The sequence below is a fragment of the Lissotriton vulgaris genome, chromosome 9 (assembly GCF_964263255.1).
Source record: "Lissotriton vulgaris chromosome 9, aLisVul1.2, whole genome shotgun sequence".
In the NCBI taxonomy this organism is placed as follows: domain Eukaryota; kingdom Metazoa; phylum Chordata; class Amphibia; order Caudata; family Salamandridae; genus Lissotriton; species Lissotriton vulgaris.
The window spans coordinates 361,854,359-361,880,960 of NC_141697.1; the positions used below are offsets into that span (position 1 = coordinate 361,854,359).

The 26,602-nt window shown below is 48.0% G+C and overlaps 1 protein-coding gene across 1 annotated transcript in view; it reads right to left on the minus strand.

The window, feature by feature from the left end:
• Positions 1-26,602, minus strand: part of DICER1 (dicer 1, ribonuclease III) — a 521,797-nt gene that overhangs the window by 126,368 nt on the left and 368,827 nt on the right. The window contains exon 17 of the mRNA XM_086937733.1: positions 21,172-21,385. Within this exon, the coding sequence (XP_086793859.1) occupies positions 21,172-21,385 (214 nt within the window). The remainder of the gene's footprint in view (positions 1-21,171; positions 21,386-26,602) is intronic.

A 26,602-nucleotide genomic window follows, 5' to 3' on the forward strand; every position in this document is an offset into this window, starting at 1 on the left:
CATTACTACACATTTTTATTTTTTGCAATAATTTCTATGGCTGTTTTCACATGAGAACTCATCGCTGTGTTCACTCTCTGCACGTTCCTGGGATTTTGACTGAACATTATGTGCAAGGTCGAACAACAATGCCCCTTGTTATTTTGTTCTGGCCAGACCTAAGACAAAACATACCAATGCAGCTGTAGTTTGGATGAATGTACTTTGGTTTTAGTAGAATACACGAATAGGTAGCCCACACTTAGTTTGGGACCTTTCCAGGGAAAAGAGTGTGACAGCACCTATTATGTAGATTTACCATCTATAGGCCAAGGTATGCGGTCTGCTGACAAAGCCCAGAGATCTTCTAATACACAGCTTTCCAAACTTTTCATGTTGGTGACACACCCTTTCGTGAAAAAAAATTTAGGGACACAGTAACGCGAGGAAGCGCAGCGAGCGAGCCCGAACCACCTATGGTGGGTTCGGGCGCCACACCCCACACACACACGCCACACCCCACACACAAACCCACATACACCACCCCACAGACACCACTCCACACACACCCCACACACACAACCCCACACACCCAACACTTAACCCCCCCCACACACAACCCCACCCCCCCACACACACCCCAAACACACACACACCCCACACACAGAGGTCCCGATTCACAGAACTAACTTAAGACAAAATCCTAAACGTACTACTTTTGGTATTCACAGAAGTTAGGATTTTGTCTTAAGACCGACTTAAGACAGACTTAAGTTAGAATTTTGTCTTAAGTCGGTCTTAAGTTTGTTTTAAGACAAATTTAAGACAAAATCCTAACTTCTGTGAATACCACAAGTAGTAAGTTTAGGATTTTGTCTTAAGTTAGTTCTGTGAATAGGCCCCAGAGACTTGAGGGGCACTGTTAAAGGGTACTAGTATGTATGTATATGTATAAATCGTTTTGTAACGCGCTCTGTTACTTGGGAGTATCCTGGCTACTAGTGAGGGAATCAGTGGCGGAGGTGGCCTTTCCCTCCAACGGTCTCCCCCCTTCTCTAGCTCACTCCCTTCTCTAGCTCACTCCCTTCTCTAGCTCACTCCCTTCTCTAGCTCACTCCCTTCTCTAGCTCACTCCCTTCTCTAGCTCACTCCCTTCTCTAGCTCACTCCCTTCTCTAGCTCACTCCCTCTCTAGCTCACTCCCTTCTCTAGCTCACTCCCTTCTCTAGCTCACTCCCTTCTCTAGCTCACTCCCTTCTCTAGCTCACTCCCTTCTCTAGCTCACTCCCTCTGACTGCATCTCTCTCTCTCTCCCTCTGTCTCACTCTCTGTTTCACTCTTTGTCTCTCTCCCTGTCTGTCTCCCTCTGTCTCACTCTCTCTCTCTCTGTCATCCACCCTCTCTGTCTCCCTCCCTCACTCTGTCTCACTCCCTCCCTCCCTCTGTCTCACTCCCTCCCTCCTCCCCCGATGCAGTTAAGAGCAAGGGTTTCCTAGTTGCAAGGAAGATTTTGTTCCTCTGACGAGGCCCTGAGCGGGATAAAGCTTTTTTGGGTGCTTCATGCCTTTTATCATGGCATGAAGAGGCGATAGCCACTGGTAGGACAAGGCCCTTAATGTAAAGACACGATGTGGACTGAAGGTAGTACTGTGAAAACATTGTACTTGTGCTAAAAAAACAGAGCAAACACATTTTGCTACTTTTTCCACATATGATAGTGATGTGCGATGTGGCAAACAGTGGCAGTGCGACCTTTCACTTATCCAGTCCCAGACGGGAGGCAGTCATCCACAAACAAACAAATCAAATTCATTTCCCACTGCAAAATGGGGGCTCATGAAATTTGATAATCGTGAAGCAGTAGGAACCAGGGTGAATAGCAAATCTGTGACCCCAACTCATAAAAGAAAGGTTTGGTGGAGTGAGGGAGTGGTTGTTTCTTGCACAAAAGGAACCATAGCACTGAATGTAGTCTATCCCCAGCCCAGAACAGAAAATAAACAAACACTACCCAGTGCTGCTTATGCTGGTGTTTGCCCACCCAGGCCTGTAGATACAATGGAAACACTGCACCTCATCTCATTTCATCTCAACACGTGTGTGGCAGCCCGGGCCCGCTCACAGCCGCATCCGAGCACTTCACAGGTCGTTAAAGACCTTGTGCATGTGAATGAGGCTTTGTTGTTGCTTCGCCCCTTCTAAGAGCCCCTGCAGCTCCACTCTGAAGATTGCAGACAGAAGTAATTTTATCTCATCCTGCGACACACCTACCTATGGCTGGGGCGCGACACAGTAATGTGTCGCGCCACACAGTTTGGAAAGCTGTGTTCTAATACATAATAATACTGCTTCTTAGCAAAGAGGGAGGTTAGGCTCTACTGTCTTTCCATGATGAGATCTCCCTTCATGATATATGGACTAGCTACTAAGCTGACTGTATTTGTTTTATTTTCCTGCTTGTTGTGGGATGCATACTGCATGTTAGGGCATGTGCTTGTGCTTGTCCACATTACCCTCTGACCAGGTTCCAGAGACGTCCCTGGTGGTGGGGGTGGGGGGGAGGAGGGGATGTTGTAGCCTCCTATATTTGTTAATTTATAGGTTTTACAAGCTTGGTGTTTAAAAGGTTCTTATTTACGCTGTTTTGCGCTACCAATTTCTTTGTTTCTTTATTGCATTTCCACTATGGCACAACCGGTTGATATTGCGGCACATAATCACACAGCGGTTACAGCTTTGACTCAATGCGGAGTCCCAAATGCAGGGGCTAACATTATTTTTGTTGTCGAAGCGGACACAGCTTTTCACTTCAAAGTCTTTTATTCTTGGGTTACATTCCCAGCGGCGGATGGGAATGATAATTTGTTTCATGAATATACGATGGGCTGATGTTCCGGCGGTGTTAGAACTGGGGGTCTCTAATTGGCTGAGGCAGTTACCTTAGTCCAAATAGGGACCCTGGCTTCTAGTCATGGAAAGGAGGGATACCCTCTTTGATAACCCCAGCTCACCCCCTGGTAGCTTGGCACGAGCAGCCAGGCTTATCTTCAAGGAAATGTTTAAAGTAATTGTAACCACACTCCAGTGATAAAGTGATAACACCACAAATGGACACCACACTGATGTATGAAAATAGCGGTATCTTTATCAAGAAGAAAAATACGGTAATACCAAACGATAAAAATCCAACATATGCGTAGTTGTGATGGATGTACGTCAGTACAATGCGATCTTTTAGATCGCGGTACTTTACAACGCGGTTATTACAACGCAAGTTATTACAACGCAAGTTGTTACAACGACTTGCGTTGGAGGGCCCGGATTGAGGAATATTATAATTTTATATTCCAACACCAATCCACGTAACAGTAGGGAAAGTGTTGGAATATAAAATTACAATATTCCTTAACCAACAGCGCCATCCAGCGCAAGTTGTAGTAACGACTTGCGCTGTAATGGCAGCGTGGTAAAGGTTGTGCGGTGTAAACACCGCGTTGTAAACGACGTTTACCAGTTGTGACATTTCACTTATGCCGGTTATTAGGCCAACAAACACTTGTAGGTTCTTGTGGTATTAATGAGCAGTTCATGCTGTTCAAATGCAGTCCTAATGCAATGCTATTCAGTCTGTAATGCAAGAATAAGGCAACCCTCAATGCAAGTAAACTGGCAGTGTGTAATGCAAGAATAATGCAATCCTCAATGCACATAATCAGGCAGTTAGTAATGCAAGTATAATGCAATCCTCAATGCACGTAATCAGGCAGTTAGTAATGCAAGTATAATGCAATCCTCAATGCACGTAATCAGGCAGTTCGTAATGCAAGTATAACGCACTCCTTAATGCAAGTAATAAGGCAGGTCGTAATGCGAGAATAATTCAATCCTCAATGCACATAATCAGGCAGTTCGCAAAGCAAGTATAACGCACTCATTAATGCATGTAATAAGGCAGTTCGTAATGCGAGAAATTCAATCCCCAATGCACATAATCAGGCAGTTTGTAATGCAGGAACAATACAAACCCTAATGCAAGTAATAAGGCAGTTCGTAAAGCAGGAATAAAACCAGGCCAGTCTATGCAATAAGCGATGGCACCACTAGGCTCCAACCACAGACAACAGCCCTGAACTTCCGAGGGTGGCCCAGGTACTGCCGGGCAGGTCTGGGCAGCTCAAAGACTCAGCACATCTAATGCGATCCAGGGGTAGAGAGACGGGAGCAGTCCTGTACTCCTCCTGCACGCCTCCCCAGGCCACACACGCTTGTAGCTCCCGATTGGAGTACAAGCCTTACCTGGGGGATGCACTGCCTCACTCTCTCCCCCCTCATCGGATGTCCTGCTGGGCGCTCCCGATGACGACGCAGCTCCGATGCAAGGCGACGCTGTAGCCGGGCAGGTTACTAGGGCGCTGCCTTCTCCGTTGATGCCGATCTTGGGCAGATTCCTATTGCGAACAACGATCATGATTACCTCTCTACTTCCTTAGCTTTAAGAAATCCTTCAGCAAGTTGCGGCTCGGGCCGGCGGCAGTGATCTGCAGCCTCCATTACGATGACCGCTAGGACCACAAAGAGCTATATAGCAGCGTGGACGATGATTCACACTGTGGGGACACGGCAGTCACGTGGCACTTCTTCCAACCGGCACCACGGACCACACGCTGTCTCAGGCGTCGCTGGGACTCGGTTGGGTTTTGGGCCACACAGTCCTGAGGCAATGCTTACGAAGGTGTCAGGTTTCAAAAAGCACACGCGCAGAGCGTCGCTGAGACACTTGGAAACTTTGATGTTCCTGAGTTTCCACAACAGGGAGCCAGCTCTCCTCGAGCCCTTGGAGACAAGATACTTCGGGACCCCGTCCATAGCAAAGTCCTTTCAAGCAGGGGGACACAGCACACAGCAAAGTCCCTAAGCCTCTCCATAGATAAATCAGCAAACTGCAGGTCAGCCCCAGAACACACAGCAAGGGTCAGTCCTTCTCTTCAGTCTCTTCAGCTGTTCTTTCATGGCAGAGGTTCCTCTTGACCACAAAGTAGTTTCAATCCTTTTCAGTCTTGATAAGTCCAACGTTCAGGGGTTTCAGCTCTCTTATTTATACCCCTAAATGCCTTTTAAGTCTTTGTGTTAATGGGGCACTGACCCATGTCCAAACCAGTTCTGGGTGTCTCCCTGCCAGTGACACATTCCTTTGATAGAGGGGGTCCGTTTCCTCAATCACTCAGCAGGAGGTGGAGCCACTCCTTTATGGCAGCAGCCCAGGACTCTTAACATCCAGGGGCTACTCCTCCCCCCTACACTCCAGATGCAGGTCAGCCTGTTGCTGTCTCACCTACTCCTCCTCTCGGTCAAGACATTTCCCAGATCCTATCACATTCAAATCCAGACGGTCAATCCACAACCAGGCAGAGACACAAAGAATTGTTAGAACAAAAAAATCAGCCACTTCTAAAAGCGTGGTTTCTAAACACACAATTCAAAAACCAGCTTTACAAAAAGATGCGTTATTAAATTGTGATATCAGGCACACTAAATTTCACCTCTCCATCTTAAACCTATGGGAAGATAGGCTGGAAGCATATTACACAGCCTTCCCAATTCTGTCTTATGGGCAAGATGGCCTTGCAACAGTGAAAAACGAAATGGAGAGTATTTCACTGTTGGGACAGGGTATATACCTCAGTACATGTCCTAACTTTCACAGACACTGGACACTGCACCCAGCCCAGGGGGGTACCTTGGGCCTAACTATAGAGGTGTCTGATGTGCCTGGAAAGGGAATGGTAAGGCCTAGCAAATCGGTGCACTTGTCAGGACAATATGACAGTTAAACTGCGCGCAGGCACTGCAGGGCAGACCTGAGATCTCTTTTTAGGGCTACTTGTGTGGGTGGCACAATCTGTGCTGCAGGTCTACTAGTAGCATTTGCATTACCAGCCCTGGCCCATATAGTGCACTTTACTAGGGACTTTACTAGTAAGACAAACATACCAATTATGGGCAACCAATTACCATAACACTTTATACAGAGAGCATATGCACTTTAGCACTGACCAGCAGTAGTAAAGGGCCCAGAGCCCTAAAACCAACAAAAACAATACAGGAGGAAGGCAAAAAGTTCAGGGATGACCCTGCAAAAAGGGCCATGTCCAACAGGCGGTTTATCGTCCATGTGCATCACTTGAAGTTCCGTTGATACCCTGGGAGCATACCATTTGGTTTAATGGCGCCCTTCCTCACCCTGTGACAGCTGTTCGCATGGGCACTTATCTACCGATGGGGCCACTTTGTCTGTGTTGGCTGGTTTTACACCACATCCAAATTATCTTAATCTTACACTCGCAGAGCTATGTCAGCTACAAACATCATTGATTCACATACACAGAAGTGTCATACAGTTTATGTTGCTTGCTATTCATGTGGCTCCGGCTGGAGCAACTCCTCCACCGGTTGTATGTCGTTACAACGCTGTTTTACATCGCAGTACTTTACGACGCATGTTTTACAACGCAAGTCGTTACCATGACTTGCGTTGTTGGGGGCTGGATAGTAAATAGTTTAATTAACTATTCCAACTACAGTCCCAGTGGATAGTAGGAAAGGAGTTGGATAGTAAATTAAACTATTTACTATCCTGGAGCGCCCTCCAGCGCAATTCGTTGTTACAACTTGCGTTGTAAAAGTTGCGTCGTAAGGGAACTGCCGTGTACCATCCGCGTTGTAAAGGATGTTCCCCCCCTCCACCACCAGGACATGGCGGTGGTCTTGTCATTAGTCCAGTCATGATTGTCTCCATAATGGGCAAATGTCCTCAAAATCATAATGACTTGCCATTTTGGCTTGCACAAAAATTTGAGCAACTTAAGGCTGTTTTTACACACAACTCCTGTTGACAAAACACAGGATCCTTATAATGAGTTTGCAGAGTGGCCAGATTCCTGCTTTAGCTGATAGCACCCCGTGGGGGGGCGGCATTTGCTTCAGTGTATATACTGTGCTTTGGCACACCCTCCATGTGTGTTTTACCGAGCATTCTAAAGAAGGTACAGGATGAACACTGGGTTCGTCCAGTCCTGGATTTGGAGATGAAGTTAGTGACAATATTCCCTATTGTCTCCGATATGATTCTGGGCAATATTAAAGGTGAAGTGGTTTGCTTACAAGTATCAAAAACACAGGCGGGAGGTAGAGCAAAAAAGTTGGATTCGTGCTCCACAAAGATACTTAAATAAACACAAGCATTCCAACACTAGAGGGGGGAGAGGGAGGAGAGAGAGTGATCAATAGATGTTGAAACACTCAGTGTTTTGTAAAATACCCCTCACACACCAAAAGGCCCCTTGGTGTCATGCTTCATCATCGGGGTCTTCGCACCCCTCTATCGGGATGCGGCGTGCTGCGACCTACGGCTACGCGGGAGCACTTATAGTACTGACTATGTGTGGTGTATAGTGTGTGGGGTATTTTTATAAGTGAGTGGTGGGGTGTGGTGAAAAATTAAAAAGTACCTGGCACATGAGTATGAAAGAAAATTTTTTTTATTCTGAACTCTGGCTGGTACTGTTAAAAGAAGTGCAGAGTGAGGTCTAGTCTGTTGTATTAATGAACAGGACCTCTGGTGTGCATTGTCGTTGACATGTTTCGGAGGCAAGCTCCTTCTTCAGGACGGGGGCACGACCTCCCCACCTCCCCACCTTACTCACGTCTTATTTTATATAAAAATGTGTATTTACAAAAAAGTGAAATTAAGTATATAGGCTACCCCTCACGCTGAGCAGCGTGAGGGGTAAGGCGGCGATCACAGCGTCCTGTTTATATTGCCATTGAAGCAACACCCCTGACGTCCTTTTGCTCATGAAGCCAACAAACAAGCTTCAAAAGTCATTGTGCTTGTAGCAGACCGCTGTAGGCACACTTAGCCTATATACCTAATTTCACTTTTTTGTAAATACGCATTTTTATATAAAATAAGACGTGAGTAAGGTGGGGAGGTCGTGCCCCTGTCCTGAAGAAGGAGCTTGCCTCCGAAACATGTCGACGACAACGCACACCAGAGGTCCTGTTCATTAATACAACAGACTAGACCTCACTCTGCACTTCTTTTAACAGTACCAGCCAGAGTTAAGAATAAAAAAAATTTCTTTCATACTCATGTGCCAGGTACTTTTTAATTTTTCACCACACCCCACCACTCACTTATAAACATACCCCACACACTGTACACCACACATAGTCAGTACTATAAGTGCTCCCGCGTAGCCGTAGGTCGCAGCACGCCGCATCCCGATAGAGGGGTGCGAAGACCCCGATGATGAAGCATGACACCAAGGGGCCTTTTGGTGTGTGAGGGGTATTTTACAAAACACTGAGTGTTTCAACATCTATTGATCACTCTCTCTCCTCCCTCTCCCCCCCTCTAGTGTTGGATTTCTTGTGTTGCTTACAAGTATGTCAACACTTGGTGGCGGAAGTGGATCGGCAGCGACAGTTGTCAATTATCATTGCGGATGTGTATACGTCTTTGGGTCGCAATAGCTTGGGGATTCAGCCATTTGCTCAGTCACAAACGAAATCCCCACCTGACAAGGAGGGTTGCCCAGTCTTTCCTAAGAAGGCTTAGAACAAGAATCAGCCACAGCAGCAACAGACGCCTAGTTCTCGTGTGGGTTTGCCTCCACCTGACGCTTCTAAACGTAGATATGATTTGCTTGACTGCTCAAAAATAAAGAGACCCGGGAGGTTCCAGGTTCCTGATCCTCGTTCCTTTCAGGACTTGGCGGATCAACAATTTGGCGGAGGAGGGCTACAGGATGGCAGACAAGGCGAGTGTACGCAAACAAGACGTGACCTGCAGTGCCAGTTTGCTGTGAAAGTCCAGAAGGAAGAACCACCTCAATACAGTGTCCCATTTCAGAAGAAAAAAGTTGCCTCTTTGACAGCAAAGTATGCCTCAGACGGTGAGAACCTCGACAGGAGTTGGGCAGTAACCCTCCCCAACAGCGCAGGGAAGGTTACCACTGTGCAGCAGACACTCCACCCGCGTCTGGAGGTGAAAACAACTGACACTTTCATTACTGTAGAGAGACAGTGGATACTCTAGTTGCCCCTCTTGATACGCTTTTTGAAATAACCCTCCAAATTGAAGGAGATATTAGACGCACGATTAAGGTGGTCTTTTGGGAAAACCTAACTTCATCTTATGATATTTTATTGGCAGGGGTGGATGTGCATCCCCTTTTTGTCCTAGGTTACTCCAGAAGGGAAGACGTTCTATTCAGTTTTTCACAATACGCACAGGAGGACTCAAAATGGGCATTGTCCTTAGCTCCGGCTTTATACCGAAATCTGGCAGTTGGCGATGAGGATTCCCCAGTTCATGTGATTCCTTTACGTTCTATACCTCAGCCCCAACCACAGTATCCAATTTAAGAGACATTTTGACTCAACTGGAATACCAGGGTGTGACTGAACCCTGAGTTTCGTCAATATATACTCCTCTTTATCTGATATTGAAACCGGACGGTGCATATCGTATTGTTTTAGATTACAGACATTTGAACAGTCATATTTGTACCTTTGCGGTTCAGAACACACATAGCTCTGCGTTAGTAAACAACATTGTTCGCAAAAAATATAAAACTACTTTGAATATTTCCAATGGCTTCTTCAGCCATTCTTTGGCTCCTGAGAGTAGTGATTTCACCTCATTCAGTGCGCAAAGATGTGGAATTCTTATAGCCTGTCGCTCGGGACATATTGTTTGGGGTCAAGTGCAACAAGTTTTCATGTGTATTTTGTCTTTGGGACCAAGGTTGCCCGATCCCCTAAAGCACAACCCCTTGGCTGCCAGTATACAGTGCCACAATATAGATCAGGGAAAGGCATTGCCTACAATTAATGTAATATTTGTGTCCATCATCCTGGGCTCCTCGCCCTCCGCCTGGGACGACTCCTGGTGGCCCCCCGCCCTGGGCACCGCACCCAAACCGACAGACCACGCGCGGAACCTGGGCGTCATCCTGGACTCCTCCCTCTCCATGACCAGACAAGTCAACGCCGTCTCCTCGTCGTGCTTCAACATCCTGCGCATGTTACGGAAGATCTTCCGGTGGATCCCCACCGAGACCAGGAAGACAGTCACCCAGGCCCTCGTCACCAGCCGACTGGACTACGGCAACGCCCTCTATGCCGGAACCACCGCCAAGCTCCAGAAGAGACTCCAGCGGATCCAGAACACCTCAGCCAGACTCATCCTCGACATCCCACGACACAGCCACATCTCCGGACATCTGAGAGACCTGCACTGGCTCCCCGTCAACAAAAGAATCACCTTCCGTCTCCTCACCCACGCACACAAAGCCCTACACGATCAAGGCCCGAGCTACCTCAACAACCGCATCAACTTCTACGCTCCCAAACGCCATCTCCGATCAGCCAGTCACGCCCTCGCCGCCGTCCCCCGCATCTGAGGAACGACAACAGGAGGAAGGTCCTTCTCCTACCTGGCCGCCAAGACCTGGAACTCCCGACCGACCGACCTGCGCCTGACCCAAAACCACCTCTCCTTCAGGAAGAAGCTCAAGACCTGGCTGTTCGAGCAGTAGCAGCACCCCCTCCCCCCCACCCCAAGCGACCTTGAGACCCTCCGGGTAAGTAGTGCGCTCTACAAATTTCTTTGATTGATTGATTGATCCATGTGTTAATGCTGTCCAAACTTTTATTTATGTTTAATTAATGCAAAGCCTTTATTATTAGGGTGGCCGCTCCAAGTAAATGTTGTAAGCTCAGACTGCACTACTGACAGTGGTTCCAGTATAAAAATGTGTATAAACATTTTCAATGTTTGGCAATGTTATGTTATGTTAGTGGTTTTTATAAGGCGCGCAGCTGCCCCAGCCAAGGGGCGTCCCGGCGCCTGATCAGGTACCACAACACAACAAATCGATGCTGGGAAGGAGAGGAAGGAATCAGTCAGCGATTGGGAACAAAAAAGTTTTTATGGCGCGCCTAAAGGAAGTAAGGCTGTTCAAGGCTCGAATATGGACAGGGAGAGAATTCCATAATCCTGCCGCTAATACTCGAAAGGAGCGACCTCCCATCCTACTCAGTCTAAACCGTGTATTGACCGCCAGATGGAGAAATTCCGATCTAAGAGACCGCGTAGGAACATAGGAGGAAACAAGCTTAGCGAGGGCTGGAGGAGAGGAAAGCTTCAAGATTTTAAATGTCAGGCAGAGAGCCTTAAATTTAATTCTCTGTCTGACCGGCAGCCAGTGGAGAGAGGTCAAAACTGCAGAGACAGAGCACTGTCTAGGAAGGCCAACGATGGCTCGCGCCGCGGCATTCTGCACCCTTTGCAATCTAGTAGCCTCCGCCTGATTCACTCCGAGCAGCAGCGCACTCCCATAGTCCAGCCGAGAAAGAATGGAGGCTTGGACCACCAGTTGCCGAGTAGGGGGGGTCGAAGAATTTGAGGACCGGTCTCAGCCCTCGCAGAATACCATAACAGGTAGCTGCAACCTTCTTCGTGTGGCTGGTGAAGGAGAGTGTAGGATCCAGCCAGACCCCCAAGTTCTTAACTTCGGCAGCTGGGATGGGAGTCACCCCCAATTCTGGAGGCCACCACTGGTCTCCCCAGAGCTCCGCCTGCTTTCCTAAGATCAGGACCTCGGTTTTTTTGGCATGTAACTGCAGACAGTTAGTTCGCATCCAATTTGCCACGGCTATGAGTCCTGCACGGAATCTGGGAGCGTTCATATGAGGCTATGTTTAATGCTGCCAGAATGCTCTCCGTTTAGCTGCAAATATTTGCAGAAGCTTGAAAGCAATATTGATGATTCTTTGCTTTCAAAATAATATGTTCACAAAAAAGGTGAACTAGTCACATTATAGGTGCCATTTCTTTGCAGCATCATTTAGTAAAATGTGTTAATGTATGCTAGTATTTCTCAAAAATATTCATAACGGAAAATCAGTGTAACCAGTTTTAATAAGATTATGGGATACATTAAAATAAACAAGCATTGGTAAGTCTTTACCAATGCTTGTTTATTTTAGGTCTGAAATTGTTGCTCAGCCTTTTTGTTTTGTCAACGTGTGACTTCTTTTCGCATGGTTTTTGCAAAACCTTATTGGTGAAGGAGAAGGCAAAAATCTCCAGCTTCTTCACCCAGGCAACTAACGGGGCGGATGGTGAGGGGACGAGCTAGTCCAGCGGAAGCATGGTGCTCACAAGGGGGGGACCTGATCTTCCTGAGAGAATTTCAGAAGGAGCTTCGAGACTATATAAAGGCTGCTTTGGGTGCATCGTTCGATGCATTCAAAGCTGAAATGGGGGCCGTCTAGTGGCCCTACAGGCGGATGTCTACTATCGGCACCCGCACCCTGGACCTCGAAGCGCAAAGCCAAGATCTAGCTGACCGGTTACAACTGCTTGAAAACCACTCTGGTGACGTGCGAAACCAATTGAAAGCCACTATGCTCCGGTACGTAGCCCTCGAAAATCGTTCCAGCCGGGATAATATCCGCGTGAGAGGACTGGAAGAGGGATGTAAGGGCCCAGACCTTGAAGAATTCATGGTGGGGCTCTTTTCGACGGTGATGGGTGATAAGGGCCCAGAGATCCAGCTGGAGAGGGTGCGGACCAAAACCACCGAGAAACAGAAAGCCCAGGGATGTACTTGTGAAATTCATTTCCTTCAAGATCAAGGAATTGATACTCCAGAAAGCAAGGGCACTTGACAAGGTGTCGTTCCAGAACGCTTCTTGCTCACTATTCCAGGATGTGGCTCAGGCCACACCTGCTCGACGCCAGTAGTGCAGGCCCGTTACCGAAGTCTTGAGAGAGCGCCAGTTGAAATATCGCAGGACCTATCCCTTTGGTCTGCCTTTATCCTTGGACAATAAGAACCTTCAGTTTCACAGAGTTGGAAGACGCTGCAGCTGCCCTGGGAATAGAACTACCAGCACTGAAGCAGATGACGGACACGGATGAAGCAGGATCCGACTCACGGCTGATAAAGAGGGGTGGAGGTCCGTGGATGCAGTATAAAAGGAGCAGCAGGGGAGTTTTGGACTGAGGCGTATGCAATCTCGATGTTAGGTTACAAATCTGTTTTGTTTGGGTCTCCCCAGATGACTTATTGACGGCTGAACTTTGCTGATGGCCTGCTAACACTTGTGGCAGCCGCTGTCTAATCTGGCTGTTACGGGACTGTCACAATAGGGTTGCGGGGGGGGGCTGGGGGCCTGAAGGGGTGAAACTATGGTTACTAGTCAGGGAACTTGAAATCTACTATCACAAACGTGCCAAGTAAACGTACTGCGGGCCGTGGAGGTGGAATTTGAGACGTCCCAAGTAACGCTCAGTATGAGGTTCTCTTCAGTGATTGAGAGCCTCGGAGCGCACAGTTATGGTTTGTATTGGTCATTGTTAAATTTGTTTTGGTATCATGTATTGTTTTGTGTTTACTGTAAATGTTCGGTTGCAGGGTTCAGCGACAGGGTGGAGGGGGATTTGGCCTTCACAAGATCAACCACTAGGGCAGGTAGATGGGTCTCACCTGGCTTAATGGGGGTCAACTGTCTGAAGTGAAATGTGAAGGTACTTAACTCACCCAATAAGAAGGCAGCATTTTTTGAAATTCCTGTGGAACCACCAGGTTATATTGCTGCGCTGCAAGAAACCCACCTGCAGCGTAATGACGAGCAGCGGCTGAAGCATAAGGCCTTCCCACAGATATTCCGCTCCTCAGCACATACTAAACACACCGGGGTAGCTCTCCTCTTTCATTCCTCCGTTCGGTTACTTCTCCAGGCTTCTAGAACAGATAGGGAGGGCAGATTCCTGATGGTCAGGGGTGAATTAAGGGGGAGATTATGTATTGTTGCTATGGTATATGCACCCAACACAGGGCAACATGACTTCTTGATATCCTTCCTGGCTTCCAGTAACTCGCTTAAGGCCTCACTACAGGGGTTAGGCCTTCGACGCATGGAGGGGAAGCCGCCCCACGACAAGGGATTACTTTCTGCTCACACTCACTTAAGACATACTCCAGGATAGATCATGCTTTTATTAGCCAATCCCTCTCTTATAACTTTCAGGATGTCAATTCCACCCAATCTGTCTCTCGGATCATGCCCCTCTGGAATTGGTCATAGAGTGGCCTACCCCGAGCTCCAAACACGCAAGGTGGTATTTCTTCAACTTCTTTAGCAGGGACTGTCTTCTTCAAGATGAATTAAAGGTGACAATCAAGGAGTTCTTTGAGCTTAACAAACCCGCCCAAACCTTTTTGGCTAACAATTGGGATGCCTTTTAAGCAGTCATTAGTGGGAAGTGCATTGAATTAAATGCCACTCTTCGAAAACAACGCAAAGGGGAACGACTGGACCTCGAGAGGGAGAACTCCGGACTGCAGAACACAACTACAAGACTAACCCCTCGATGCCCTCACAAAGATAAGTTACGGGGAAGCTGCAGGCCATTAACACTAATGGGGCGGAAAAAACACTCTTGCGCCTCTGGACACGGAGCTATGAAGGGGGAAACAAGGTTGGCTCCCTTTTGGCATACCAGCTTAGGGTGAGGTAGGAGAAAAATTATATTGCGCAAATAGTGGACATGAACGGAATCCCCCAGAAAAGCGGAGAGGGGAAAGCCAGAGCCTTCAGGGAGTTTTACTGCACCCTTTATACAGCGGACTCCTTAGTCCCTGCAGACCAGGAGCAATATCTGGAGGCTCTTACCTTGCCACAGGTACCGGCTTCCACAAACGAGGACCTCGGCAGACCTATTTCTGCTGAGGAGGTTCAAAAGCAATAGACACACTTAAGCTCCAAAAGGCACCTGGCCCGGACTGGCTGAATGCCCACTTCTATTGTACCTTTGTGCCAGAACTGGTCCCCTGTCTGGTAACGCTACTTAACGACATGGCTGCCTCACAACAGGTGAACCCCTCAATGGGGGAAGCATTGATCTCAAATATCCCCAAACCGGGAAAAGACCCTACACGCTGTGCCTCTTACAGGCCTACTAAACTCTTAAACCTGGATGCCAAATAGTACTCTAAAATTTTAGCCACTCGCTTGGAGCATGTTATGCCGCTGCTCATTCAGCTGATCAAGAGGGCTTCACCGAGGGGAGGCAAACCCATGATAATCTCCGGAGGGCGGTACACATTATTGAGAAGGTTCAGAGGAAAGGAATTCCCGCAGCCCTTCTCTCGATGTACGCAGAGAAGGCCTTTGATCAGGTCGACTGGGACTTTCTGACTAGAACATTGAGGCGATTTGGCTTCAGCGAGACCTTCCTAGGTGTGGTGCGTGCCAATTACTCTGCCCAAGATCCCACATTTTGGTGAATGGGGTGGTTTCCGAACCTTCTGATCTTTCCCGGGGAACGAGGCAGGGTTGCCCCCTATCGCCCCTGCTTTTTGCCCTCAGCATCAAGCCACTGGCGGAACGCATCCGGGCCAACCCTAGTATAGGGGGTGTCACATTCAGCACAGACTAGCACAAGATCTCTCTCTTTGCTGATAACATGCTGCTACCAATCACAAGACCGTTGTCCTCTCTTCCGGCTATCCAATCTGAACTCGCCCTGTATGAGCAAGCCTCTGGGTTTAAGGTGAATCTTTTGAAGTCCTACCTCCTTAATCTAACTATCTAAGGAGACTATGCAGAGCATAGACATAATGTCCCCTTTCCAAACCACACACAAAGAAATTACATACGAAGGCATCAAACTCACCGGCAGGCTGGCGTACCTCTATGGAGCCAACCACCCTCCATTACTACGCCAGATTAAAGCAGACCTGGCTAGATGGAAAACAGCCTACATCTCTTGGATAGGGCGAATTAACACCGTCAAAATGAATGTTCTCCCTAGGCTGCTTCGTCTTTTCCAGGGTCTTCCGATCCTGGTGGATAGGGCTCTCTTTCTCGATCTGAAAGAAATGATCTCTAAGTTCATCTGGCGGGGCAGAGGGCTTAGTTATCTTACCGGGTGTTAACTAGGGCACAGTTGGAGGGAGGACAAGTTTGCCGAATTTCCTGGGGTATTACAAAGGGGCTCAACTTAGGGTGATCCCGGATTGATCCCTTGATGAATCCGAAAAACTCTGGCTTCACATGGGCCGACAAATAGTTGGCAGGACAATTTGGGACCTCTTGTGGAAGCACAAAAACAATTGACCGTGCAGGAGGGGGGCAGGAGGGGCCTGATCCTGCTACCAACACGATGGGTGCGCTGTGATGAGGATCCATTAAAAAGGTTTGGAGGCTATGGCAGCTGGAGGACTGCTGGACTTGACATTATGCTTTGTGTGGGTTACACGCCCTCTGAGGGGTCTGCATCCATGGACACAAACAGACTGGGGGAGGGGTATAAGACTGAAATTGCAGGTGCGGTTGCAGCCCCGGCGAGGCCACATACGGGGTGAAAGGAGGAGCTCTGTTGTGGGGAACCCAAGCAGAGGCCGAAAGATCTGGCAGTGACCTAACCCTTCTTAATGCGCTTGAGTGCAGGGTCAGCCTTATTGGCAAGTAGGGAGGGACCATCTAAGGGCATGTCTATCAGGGAAGATTGGACACATCCTAGAAACAGTCGATCTCAGTCAGGCATGGCGGCCGAGTTCCACTGTTGAGACCATGCTCACTAACTGCATTAACAGGTTGGTGGAAGAAAAGAGTCTCTTCCCAAAGGTGTCCAGCCTATTTGAGTCTTATCTAGTGGGGTACTAGGGAATGCACTCTGGTTCAGTTTGGCCATCAAGGCCTGCACCATCAGGCTCTTGAAAGAGGGATGCCGGAAGAGGAAGTGCAGGTCTCCGGGAGTGGTGGCAGGAAATCATCCTGTGTGCTGGAGCCACCATGCAGGTTTTTGCCTAGGCCCAGGAGAACAACGGCGAGGGCCTCATTAAAGTAGACTAGGAGCTCCATAGAAATTACCCCGGTTGAAGCACCTCTGCTACCTTTGCATCACTATAACAAATGATGCTCCTTTCTCCGTGGCAGGGCCTGGAAGAGAAACCAAGCTAATGTCTGGAGTTGTGTCGCCCAGCTCCTAATATCAGTTCTTCCCCTGGTAGGAATCATCCACCAAGAGGCCATAGACCTCTTCATCATCACACCCTCTAGGAAAGTGGGTCTGTGAAAGGGTGGGAGATTGGTGCAGTCCGGCTGGAGCGGGTGTCAATATCTAGCATCGTTGTCACCGAGTAGGAAAGGAGGATAGGTTCCTCTTCAAGTGGCATTGGTGGCACTAGAAAATACGCAGGTTGGACTGGAACCAGCAAATGTGTTGGTTATGGCATCTGTGGATCTAGAGGGACCGGCTGTTGTAGGGGGCGCAAGTGGTAACCCAGCAAGGGCACCTCTCTGCTCAGTAGGGCCCAAAGGTACGGCAGAGAGTCGTTGGCCCAAAGATAGGAGTGCATGGTGCCGTAAAACTCCTTGAGTTAGGTAGGTGTTAATTCAGCAGTGGAGAACTCTGGAAAGTGTGGAGCAACTCCTGTAAGATTGGAGCAGACCCAACCGCAGGTTCCACAACTGGAGTGTGGCAGAGGTGCCTAGAGGCACAGTGCCTACAAAGAGAAGCCTAAGAATGCTACAACAACTTCTTGTGCTTCTCAGACTTACACAACTTTAACAACTAGGATTTGGATAAGATTCGTCAGAAGGATCGGTTCAGAGACAGGCGCCCGAGATCTTCCTAGGATCGAGAGCGAGGAATTGAGTGGAGCCTTCTTCTGCCACCCCACCATGAATTTTATCACCCGCTCATGAATTGGGATGCATCAACTTGCAGTCAGAGCAGACTCTGGAGTCGTAGTTCGGCCACAGGCACCAATGGCAAATCAAGCGGGGATAAGAAACAGACTTCTGTCTAAGACAATCCTCACAAGATTTAAATTCCATGGGCCTGTTGGGGAGACATATCCCTCACACACTGGGAGCAAAGCTTAAAAAGAAGTAAATAAATAAATGAATAAATAAGAAAACAAGTTGTGAAAAAACAACCAAAGCAGACCTCCAGATCTGAGTTGTTGACTTGAAATGAAAGGAACTGACACCAGCGAGCCAGGATGGCTATGAGCGCACGTCAATTTTGATGCACACAACATCAATATGGAGCGACTGATGCCACCTACTGGCACGCAGAGGTACAGTTCAAGATTCTGTAGATGGAGTCCGATGACTGGGAGATATTCTATGGTGAGGAATCTACAATTAGATGTCTCCATCAGAAATAAGCAGCAAAGCTTCTCTAAAGGCCTGAACTTACTCCATCGCCAAGGGGCCAGGGAACGCACGGCGCATCAGACCAATAGTTTGAACTTCTCTTGAGATAGAGAGTGGGCAGAAGAGGTTGAGTTCCACTTCTCTGGTATTTCCATTTTGAATTCAACGTACTGAATGACCTTGAAGAGAACCGGTCACAGAATCAGCCTCCACAGAAGGAACAGGTACACTCCTTCGGCGTAGAGCAGGAATTGTGCAAGTTCTTTCAACATACATCTTTGCGATTTAGGATGGTCTTTGGGTACAGTAGGGCACATTCTTCACATGACTTCGAGTCATATCCAAAGGTCAAACACCAGCGATATGTTTAGGATAGCCATAGCATGGTTTCAACCCTGTAGTCTTGGGTGGCAACACCGTTCCTTGGCACACTGGAATTTAGTTTGGAAAACTCATCAAACCAACAAAAAAGGTAGCACAGCTCCCGATCAGCATTGGAAGGCACAGCAAGAAAGTAACCGACAGTCGTGTTTCCAGCTGGCGCTTATATGGTGCTTCACTCCATCACTTCCAGGGTGGAACGAGGCGTCACCCAGGGTCATGTGGGAGCTTCCACCCTGGCTTACAGATCCCCCCTGGCACCGGCAGGATATTCTAAAGGTGAGAAATCCACAGTTAGAAAGAAAATGTTACTTAACATGTAAGCATCTGTTGACAGCGTGCAGTGCTATAAATGGACATGCTCTGCATACTCCTGCCATCTAGTATTCGGCTAGGACGATTGCAAATAGTTTAATTTTTTTTCTCCAAAGAAAGGCTTTTGAGTCATGGGATGCACTGTGACTCCATATTTAGCAAGCACTGTGCATGAGCACTGAATCTAAGTTAAATTGCTTTTTTTCTGCCATTGTGCTTGGTAGTGTCCCAACAGAGGTCCTGAGACTCAACGTCTTCCACATTTTCTTTCAGATCCAGACAGTTAAATTCGACACCCATACCTGGAGAACATCTTAGTTGTTTACGCTCTTCTCCACAACACCCTTCAGAGAACAACATCCGTCGTTCAACTCCCAACTGCCAGGGCCTCAGACCATGTAATGAGATGTGTGCAGCTTTGTCTTCTTTGCCCAGAATGCACACAGAGTGATGGAATACATGCGCTTCCAGGACTGTCCTCCAGTACCACACGAAGTAACTGTAATCGAACCAACACCATGTCTGTAAACTCTGCGTCTCTCCCATCCACGACAATGCCAAGTAAGAAGCCTGCCTCACCTTTAGAAGAAGACCCTCCGATACGGATGGGAGAAGTGTTGAGCACACCGGAAGATAAACCAGAACTCCCTCAATGGCGTGCCTGACATCTTTGGATAACATGTCCCTCTTGACGTCAAAGAAGGTAAGGGCACTTGTCCCTCAGGCATGCTCTAGCGGCTTAAAAGTCTGCTCTTGCGGCTTAGGAAGGAAGAGGAGCCTCCTTCAACTTCCACAACCAGTGGACCATTTTAGTGTCCATAAAAGGGGAACTTTAAGAAGGGGAAAGAAGAAATGAGTAAAATAAAAAAGGTGTCAGCTTTCATGATCTAGTTCGATGTCAGTTTGAAACAGCTTACAACAGAAGACGGGGCAAGAATTAGACCTCTACTTTTAGCCCTATAATTTCTCCCACCCTCCAACTGCTTGTACTTAGACTATCCTGTTGGAGGTTGGCTCAACTAATGTGCTGTCTTTGTCATCTTTGTTTGCATGCTTAGCGCACTCTCTCATTGGAGACTAGAAGATACACTGAAGCAAACATAACTCCTTGCATTCGGATGTGCATGCTGTTCATTTCTCAATTATTAATGCCAGGTCTTTAGAACTCTTAGTGGAAGTATAAGACACTTTTATGTACAGTTGATCACGTGCTGAAAGGATACTTATAGTACAAGCCTACTTGTGCGACAAGGTTGACCCTACTTGTGTGCAAGACTGACTTGTTATCCAGGATTGCCTGGTTCTTGGTTGGTGCTTAGTACTGAAAAAGGCCTTCACACAAATAAATTGCCACTCAAACTCTGCCCACAGAAAGTTTTTAAAATATTTTTTCTACAAGCCTTGAGCTTGAGTCTGCTGCAAAGACATTTACTGATGGCAGTGACCGCAATATGAGATCCATGGTTCAGGAACGACAAGCGACTACTGTGTGATGCAGCTCAGAATTGCGCCTGGCTGAAGGGCAAGAGATCATGTTTAGGAACCGTTTTTAGACTCCTACTCATAAAAAAGTAGTCCAGGTTTGCAAAGACTTTACATGTTAAAGTACACAAAAAAGTGATGGGTGGATTGCTTGAATACATGTCTGCCACTGGTAATTTCTCGAGCTGCATCCCTGGTCATCATTAATTGCAAAAAATGCCACCTGAGAAATTTGCAATTCAGTTTTGACCCTGGTCCTATGGGAACAATCCCGCCAGAACTGCTAGAGCATTTCCTCCATAAACCAGCAGACAAGCAATCCAGGAGCCAGTGGAAGCAAGCTATCGCTAGCTTATGAGCTCATCAGCTAGGAATAGCTTTGTTCCAGTGGCACAGTGTACACGAGAACCATGTCTGGGCATACCCATCCCTCTTAGGGCGACACACTGAACTATACAAAAAACTATGGATAGAATGCTTGAAATAATCTCAGCCAGTGGTCATTATTTGGGAAGTCTTAATTTCCTTTCGAAAATTCACTTTTATTTGTTCATGTTTTATAAAGTATGGCTTTTCCAGCATGCACTCAATATACTCTCAATTAGAAGCATGAGAAGCCCCTTCTATAAGTATTTCACTAAGGATGTGCATTTTTTCTGTACGGCTGCTGCTCCCCCAAGAACCATTTCCCTTTCACTAAAGCTGTATGGACCACCCTCGAACCATGCAGAATCTGTTACGCAAGAGACATAATTTAAAATAGCCTTACCAACATTAAGAGGTAGAACACAGTAGGCTGAATCAGCTGCTGAAGGTATGAATTCTAGTGCAGGCTTCTCAAGTCGTAGAATATGAGAGAAAATGTATTGGTGAAGTCTGGTAATTAGCTCAAGTTGTTGTAAAGACAATGTGAAATCGGATTTCCTCAGCTCGATTGATATGGTAACTTCTCCAGAACGCGTGTAGACAGGAAAGTGAGGAATCTAGACAGGGTGAGACACAAAGTTTCAATTACTAACATGCATGGTCAGCCAACTTCTCTGTTAATTAGGTCCTCTCATGTGCAACACACAAGACCACTGATTCGGATGAGCAACTCCAATGTAGGATTGAAGCATTGGAACCAGATCATTTGACAACATCGTCTACGATGGGAGCAGCTAAGGAAGCACAGAATGCAACCACAAGCCAAATATCTGGGTTTCTGAACTCCCAAGAATACAAAATTTTCTAGCTATCGCAACAAGAATTTTAGATTCTATTTAGGACACGGAGGCGAGGATTATGCTTTCTCATTTCTTTACTGCAACAACAGCAGCCAATGAAAATGAAAGTACACATGTAAAAAATAACATTTCTCATGAGGCTTTGAACCACGCCTCTCTTACAACAACCAATCACAAAGGTATCATGTCTATAAATTCTGGAGATACTAGTCCGGCCTCCTCTTTCTTTGCGCGAAAGTCAGTAACAGTCTCAACACACTGAAAAGTTTAATACTGCAACGGAAAACAGATCCAGCAGAAGTCCCAACGGAGAAAACTTGAACAGAAAGGAAAAACCATCATCCGGAAGGAGCGGCAGCCAAAGCACCGGCCATCTTCAACTCTTATTGGAGTCATTTCCTAGAACATAAAAAGGAAGTTTGAGAAAAATTTCCACCACAACCTAGATCGTTGTAAGGGTGGGTAAAACAGTTAGGTAAAATCACGTAAACAACAACAGTTGTATAACAGTCCCAACGGGTGGGATAATCCTCGCCTCCGTGTCCTTAATAGAATCTAAAATTCTTGTCGCGATAGCTAGAAAATTGTGTATTCTATGGCAGGACCGGAGGCTTCTGATTATGCTGGTTCAAAGCTCACATTAAAGCTCGTCAATCACAGCATCAGAAACATGAGAAATCGGTTCGTAGTAAAACACCTTGAACATTGAATCTGAGGACCAGTCAGCTGCCTTCAGAATGTCCTCCAAGCGAGAACCCAATAAGTAAGCCTTAAGCCATCGCACCCCTCGCAGAGTGTGCCCCATAAGCAGAAATATCAATGCCGGCTTCCGACATGATCCACCTGACCCATCTGGCCTTTCTCACTGCTCCATCAGGATTCAAGCAAGCCGGGCCGAAGAAGGCTGAAATGCCAGAAACCGGTCCCCGGTAGCTTGTCTCCTTTCTGGTGAAGAATTGGCTTGGTAGTTTGGTCTGCCCTGTTCCCATGATGCACTGGGCCAGGGACAGACTGATTTGAATATAGCCAGGTTCTGAGCTGGGATGGGGCAGTGAGATAAATAACGGTAATGGATCAAGCCCTGATCTTTGGACTGGGTAAGAGTGGTCTGCTTAACTCAGACACTCTGTTCATCACCACCCCCCTTTTTGTAAATCGTTTTTGGCCACTATAGGTGTGGCAGGGTATACTCAGACATGAGTCCCTTTCTCACTGCTCCATCAGGATTCAAGCAAGCCGGGCCGAAGAAGGCTGAAATGCCAGAAACCGGTCCCCGGTAGCTTGTCTCCTTTCTGGTGAAGAATTGGCTTGGTAGTTTGGTCTGCCCTGTTCCCATGATGCACTGGGCCAGGGACAGACTGATTTGCATATAGCCAGGTTCTGAGCTGGGATGGGGCAGTGAGATAAATAACGGTGATGGATAAAGCCCTGATCTTTGGACTGGGTAAGAGTGGTCTGTTTAACTCAGACACTCTGTTCATCACCACCCCCCTTTTTGTAAATCGTTTTTGGCCACTATAGGTGTGGCAGGGTATACTCAGACATGAGTCCCTTTCTCACTGCTCCATCAGGATTCAAGCAAGCCGGGCCGAAGAAGGCTGAAATGCCAGAAACCGGTCCCCGGTAGCTTGTCTCCTTTCTGGTGAAGAATTGGCTTGGTAGTTTGGTCTGCCCTGTTCCCATGATGCACTGGGCCAGGGACAGACTGATTTGCATATAGCCAGGTTCTGAGCTGGGATGGGGCAGTGAGATAAATAACGGTGATGGATCAAGCCCTGATCTTTGGACTGGGTAAGAGTGGTCTGTTTAACTCAGACACTCTGTTCATCACCACCCCCCTTTTTGTAAATCGTTTTTGGCCACTATAGGTGTGGCAGGGTATACTCAGACATGAGTCCCTTTCTCACTGCTCCATCAGGATTCAAGCAAGCCGGGCCGAAGAAGGCTGAAATGCCAGAAACCGGTCCCCGGTAGCTTGTCTCCTTTCTGGTGAAGAATTGGCTTGGTAGTTTGGTCTGCCCTGTTCCCATGATGCACTGGGCCAGGGACAGACTGATTTGCATATAGCCAGGTTCTGAGCTGGGATGGGGCAGTGAGATAAATAACGGTGATGGATCAAGCCCTGATCTTTGGACTGGGTAAGAGTGGTCTGTTTAACTCAGACACTCTGTTCATCACCACCCCCCTTTTTGTAAACCATCTGGCTAAAGTAGCAGCAGCGACTGGCTTGAGCGGTTTTTGAATAGATATTAATAACTGCCCCAGAGGATCTGCCCTGTGTACACTAGTACGCTCCTCATAACATTTAAGACATTGAAGAACACACAGCCTGCCGTTATTAGGAAAGGCAGGATAATCAACTGAACGGGACATGGTCTTAGTGCGTCTAGTAATGACAAAGGATACACCTTGGGGTGAAAACATCCTCCCAGCCAAATCCAGAGCTCTGACATCCGAAACCCTCCGACATGAAATAAGGCACAACAGCATAGTAAGCTTGGCAGAAAGCTGTTTCAGCGACAAATCACCATTATCGGGCCAGGGTTCCAACAAATTCAGAACCTTATTAACATCCCACATGGTGGAATACCTGGGCCGCGGAGGGTTGGCCACACTCACACCTTTAAGCAACTTACATACCAAGGGATGCATCCCCACCGGCTTACCATCTATGTGGTCGTGACCAGCTGAAATAGCAGACCTAAAGTTGTTCACCGACCTATAGGCCAGGCCAGAAGTCGCACACTCTGACAAAAAATTCAGTACCTCTGTTATATTTGATCCCACGGGATCCACCTGTTTTGAAAGGCACCAACCCACCCACTTCTTCCACGAAGAAGAGTATCGTTTTCGGGTGGAAGGAGCCCACGCTTGCTGCATAAAGCTGGAAGCCTCTTGTGAAAGGCCTGCAAGGCGTTCATGTCTCCGGAGAGCGTCCATACCATTAGTGACAGCTGGTTCTGCAGGACCATGGGGTGGCACGTCCCCACTGGGTCCTGCAGAAGCGTCGGGAAGACTGGGAGCCGGAAGGGAAGTTCTATTGACAATTCCAACAGTGTGGGAAACCACGACTGAGTCGACCAATAAGGCGTTACTAGAACCACCGTCGCTTCCTGTCGGCGCAGTAGCGCCGCCACTCTCGGGATCAGTGCAAACGGTGGAAACGCATAATTCCTCTGATGACCCCAATGATGAAGGAACGCGTCCGTCCCCAGGGCCATTGGGTCCGGTCTCCAACTGTAAAACAGGGGAAGATGGGCATTGAGGCGCGAGGCAAACAGGTCGATCCGACACGGGCCTCGTAGCGACATGATCCGGGAAAACAGCGATGGATGGAGCCTCCAATCGCTGGAGTCCCGGAGAAATCGGGAATGCCAATCCGCTACTTGATTGAGTTTCCCGGGAAGGTATTCCGCCACCACGGAGATCTTGCGATCCAGGCAGAAGTGCCAGAATTCCTTAGCAATGTGCACCAGCATCCGGGACCTCGTCCCGCCCAATCGATTGATGTATCGCACCGTGGAGACATTGTCCATCCGAAGGAGGATACAAGAATTGCTCTTCAGCGGTGAGATAGACCTGATGGCAAAGGACCCTGCCAAAAGCTCTAGACAATTGATGTGAAGTGATAGTTCGTCTGCAGACCACCGTTCTCCTGTGGCGAAGTCGCCGCAGCGAGCGCCCCAGCCCCACTGGCTGGCATCGGACTCCACCACTACATCCGGGGCCGTGCCGAATATAGCTCGGCCGTTCCAGGCTGACATGTGGTCCAACCACCACTGAAGCTCCTCCCTGGACTCGGAGGAGAGAGGGATCAAATGATCGTAGTGAAAGTTTCTCTGTAGGTAGAAGATCTTGAGCCTCTGTAGGGCTCTGTAATGCAAAGGACCGGGCAATAAGGACGTCGTCCACTCCAAATGCGTGAGAAGGAGGGACCGGTCCTGTGCCAGGATCAGCATATCGTCTAGATGGACAATTAACCGAACCCCCATTTCCCGGAGGTGGGAGACCACCGGCTTGAGTAGTTTGGTGAACACCCAAGGGGCCGAGGACAGCCCAAAAGGGAGTACCTCGTAACGAAACCAACGCCCTTTCCAGGGGAACTGTAAAAACTTTTGATGTGATGGGCAGACTGGGACCGTCAAGTAGGCATCTTTCAAGTCCAGTCTGACCATCCAGTCGTTCTCCAAGAGAAGGTCCCGCAAAAGATGGATGCCCTCCATCTTGAAGTGTCGATACGTGACAAAGGGGGTGAAATCCCTCAAGTTTAACACGAGGCGCTGTCCGCCTCCTTTCTTTTGAACAAGAAAGACGTTGCTGCAGAAGCCTTCCGGCCGGAAGGGTCCCGCAGCAATGGCCTGTTTTGCCAAAAGCTCGTCTAGTTCTGAGTCTATAAAACTGTTCGAGATGGGAAAAAAGGAGAGGACGGGGGGGGGGGAAGGGCTGAATGGGGCAAGACACCATCTCTATCTCATAACCCTGGACGGTCCGAAGGACCCACACATCTGAAGTGAGAGTTGCCCAATTCTGGACAAAATGGCGCAATCTTCCCCCTAAAGGAAGTAAAGGAAGGGTGAGACTTACCGGAAGATTGGTTATCGAAGTTTTTGTAGCCTCGATTGATTCCTTTGTTGTAGCGGCCCCTGAAGCCGCGTGATCGGGACGGGTAAAATCCGGCTTGATCCGGTTCTTGCGTATACTCTGAGGACTGGGATTTGAGTAGCGGCCGGTCGAGCGTCCTCTGCCACGCCCGGCCCTACCAGAGACCTGCAGAACACGTTTCAGCGATGCCTGAGACTTGTCCAAAGAAGCAAAAGTGTTCACAAATTTTGCAATATCCTTGACGAAATTATCCCCAAACAACTGTCCTTGCGCCAAAGGACCCGGCTCCGAGGAAGCCAATTCCACCAGTTGGGGGTCGATCCGGAGAAGGACGGACTTCCGCCGCTCCGAGGCAAGGGCGCAATTCGCGTT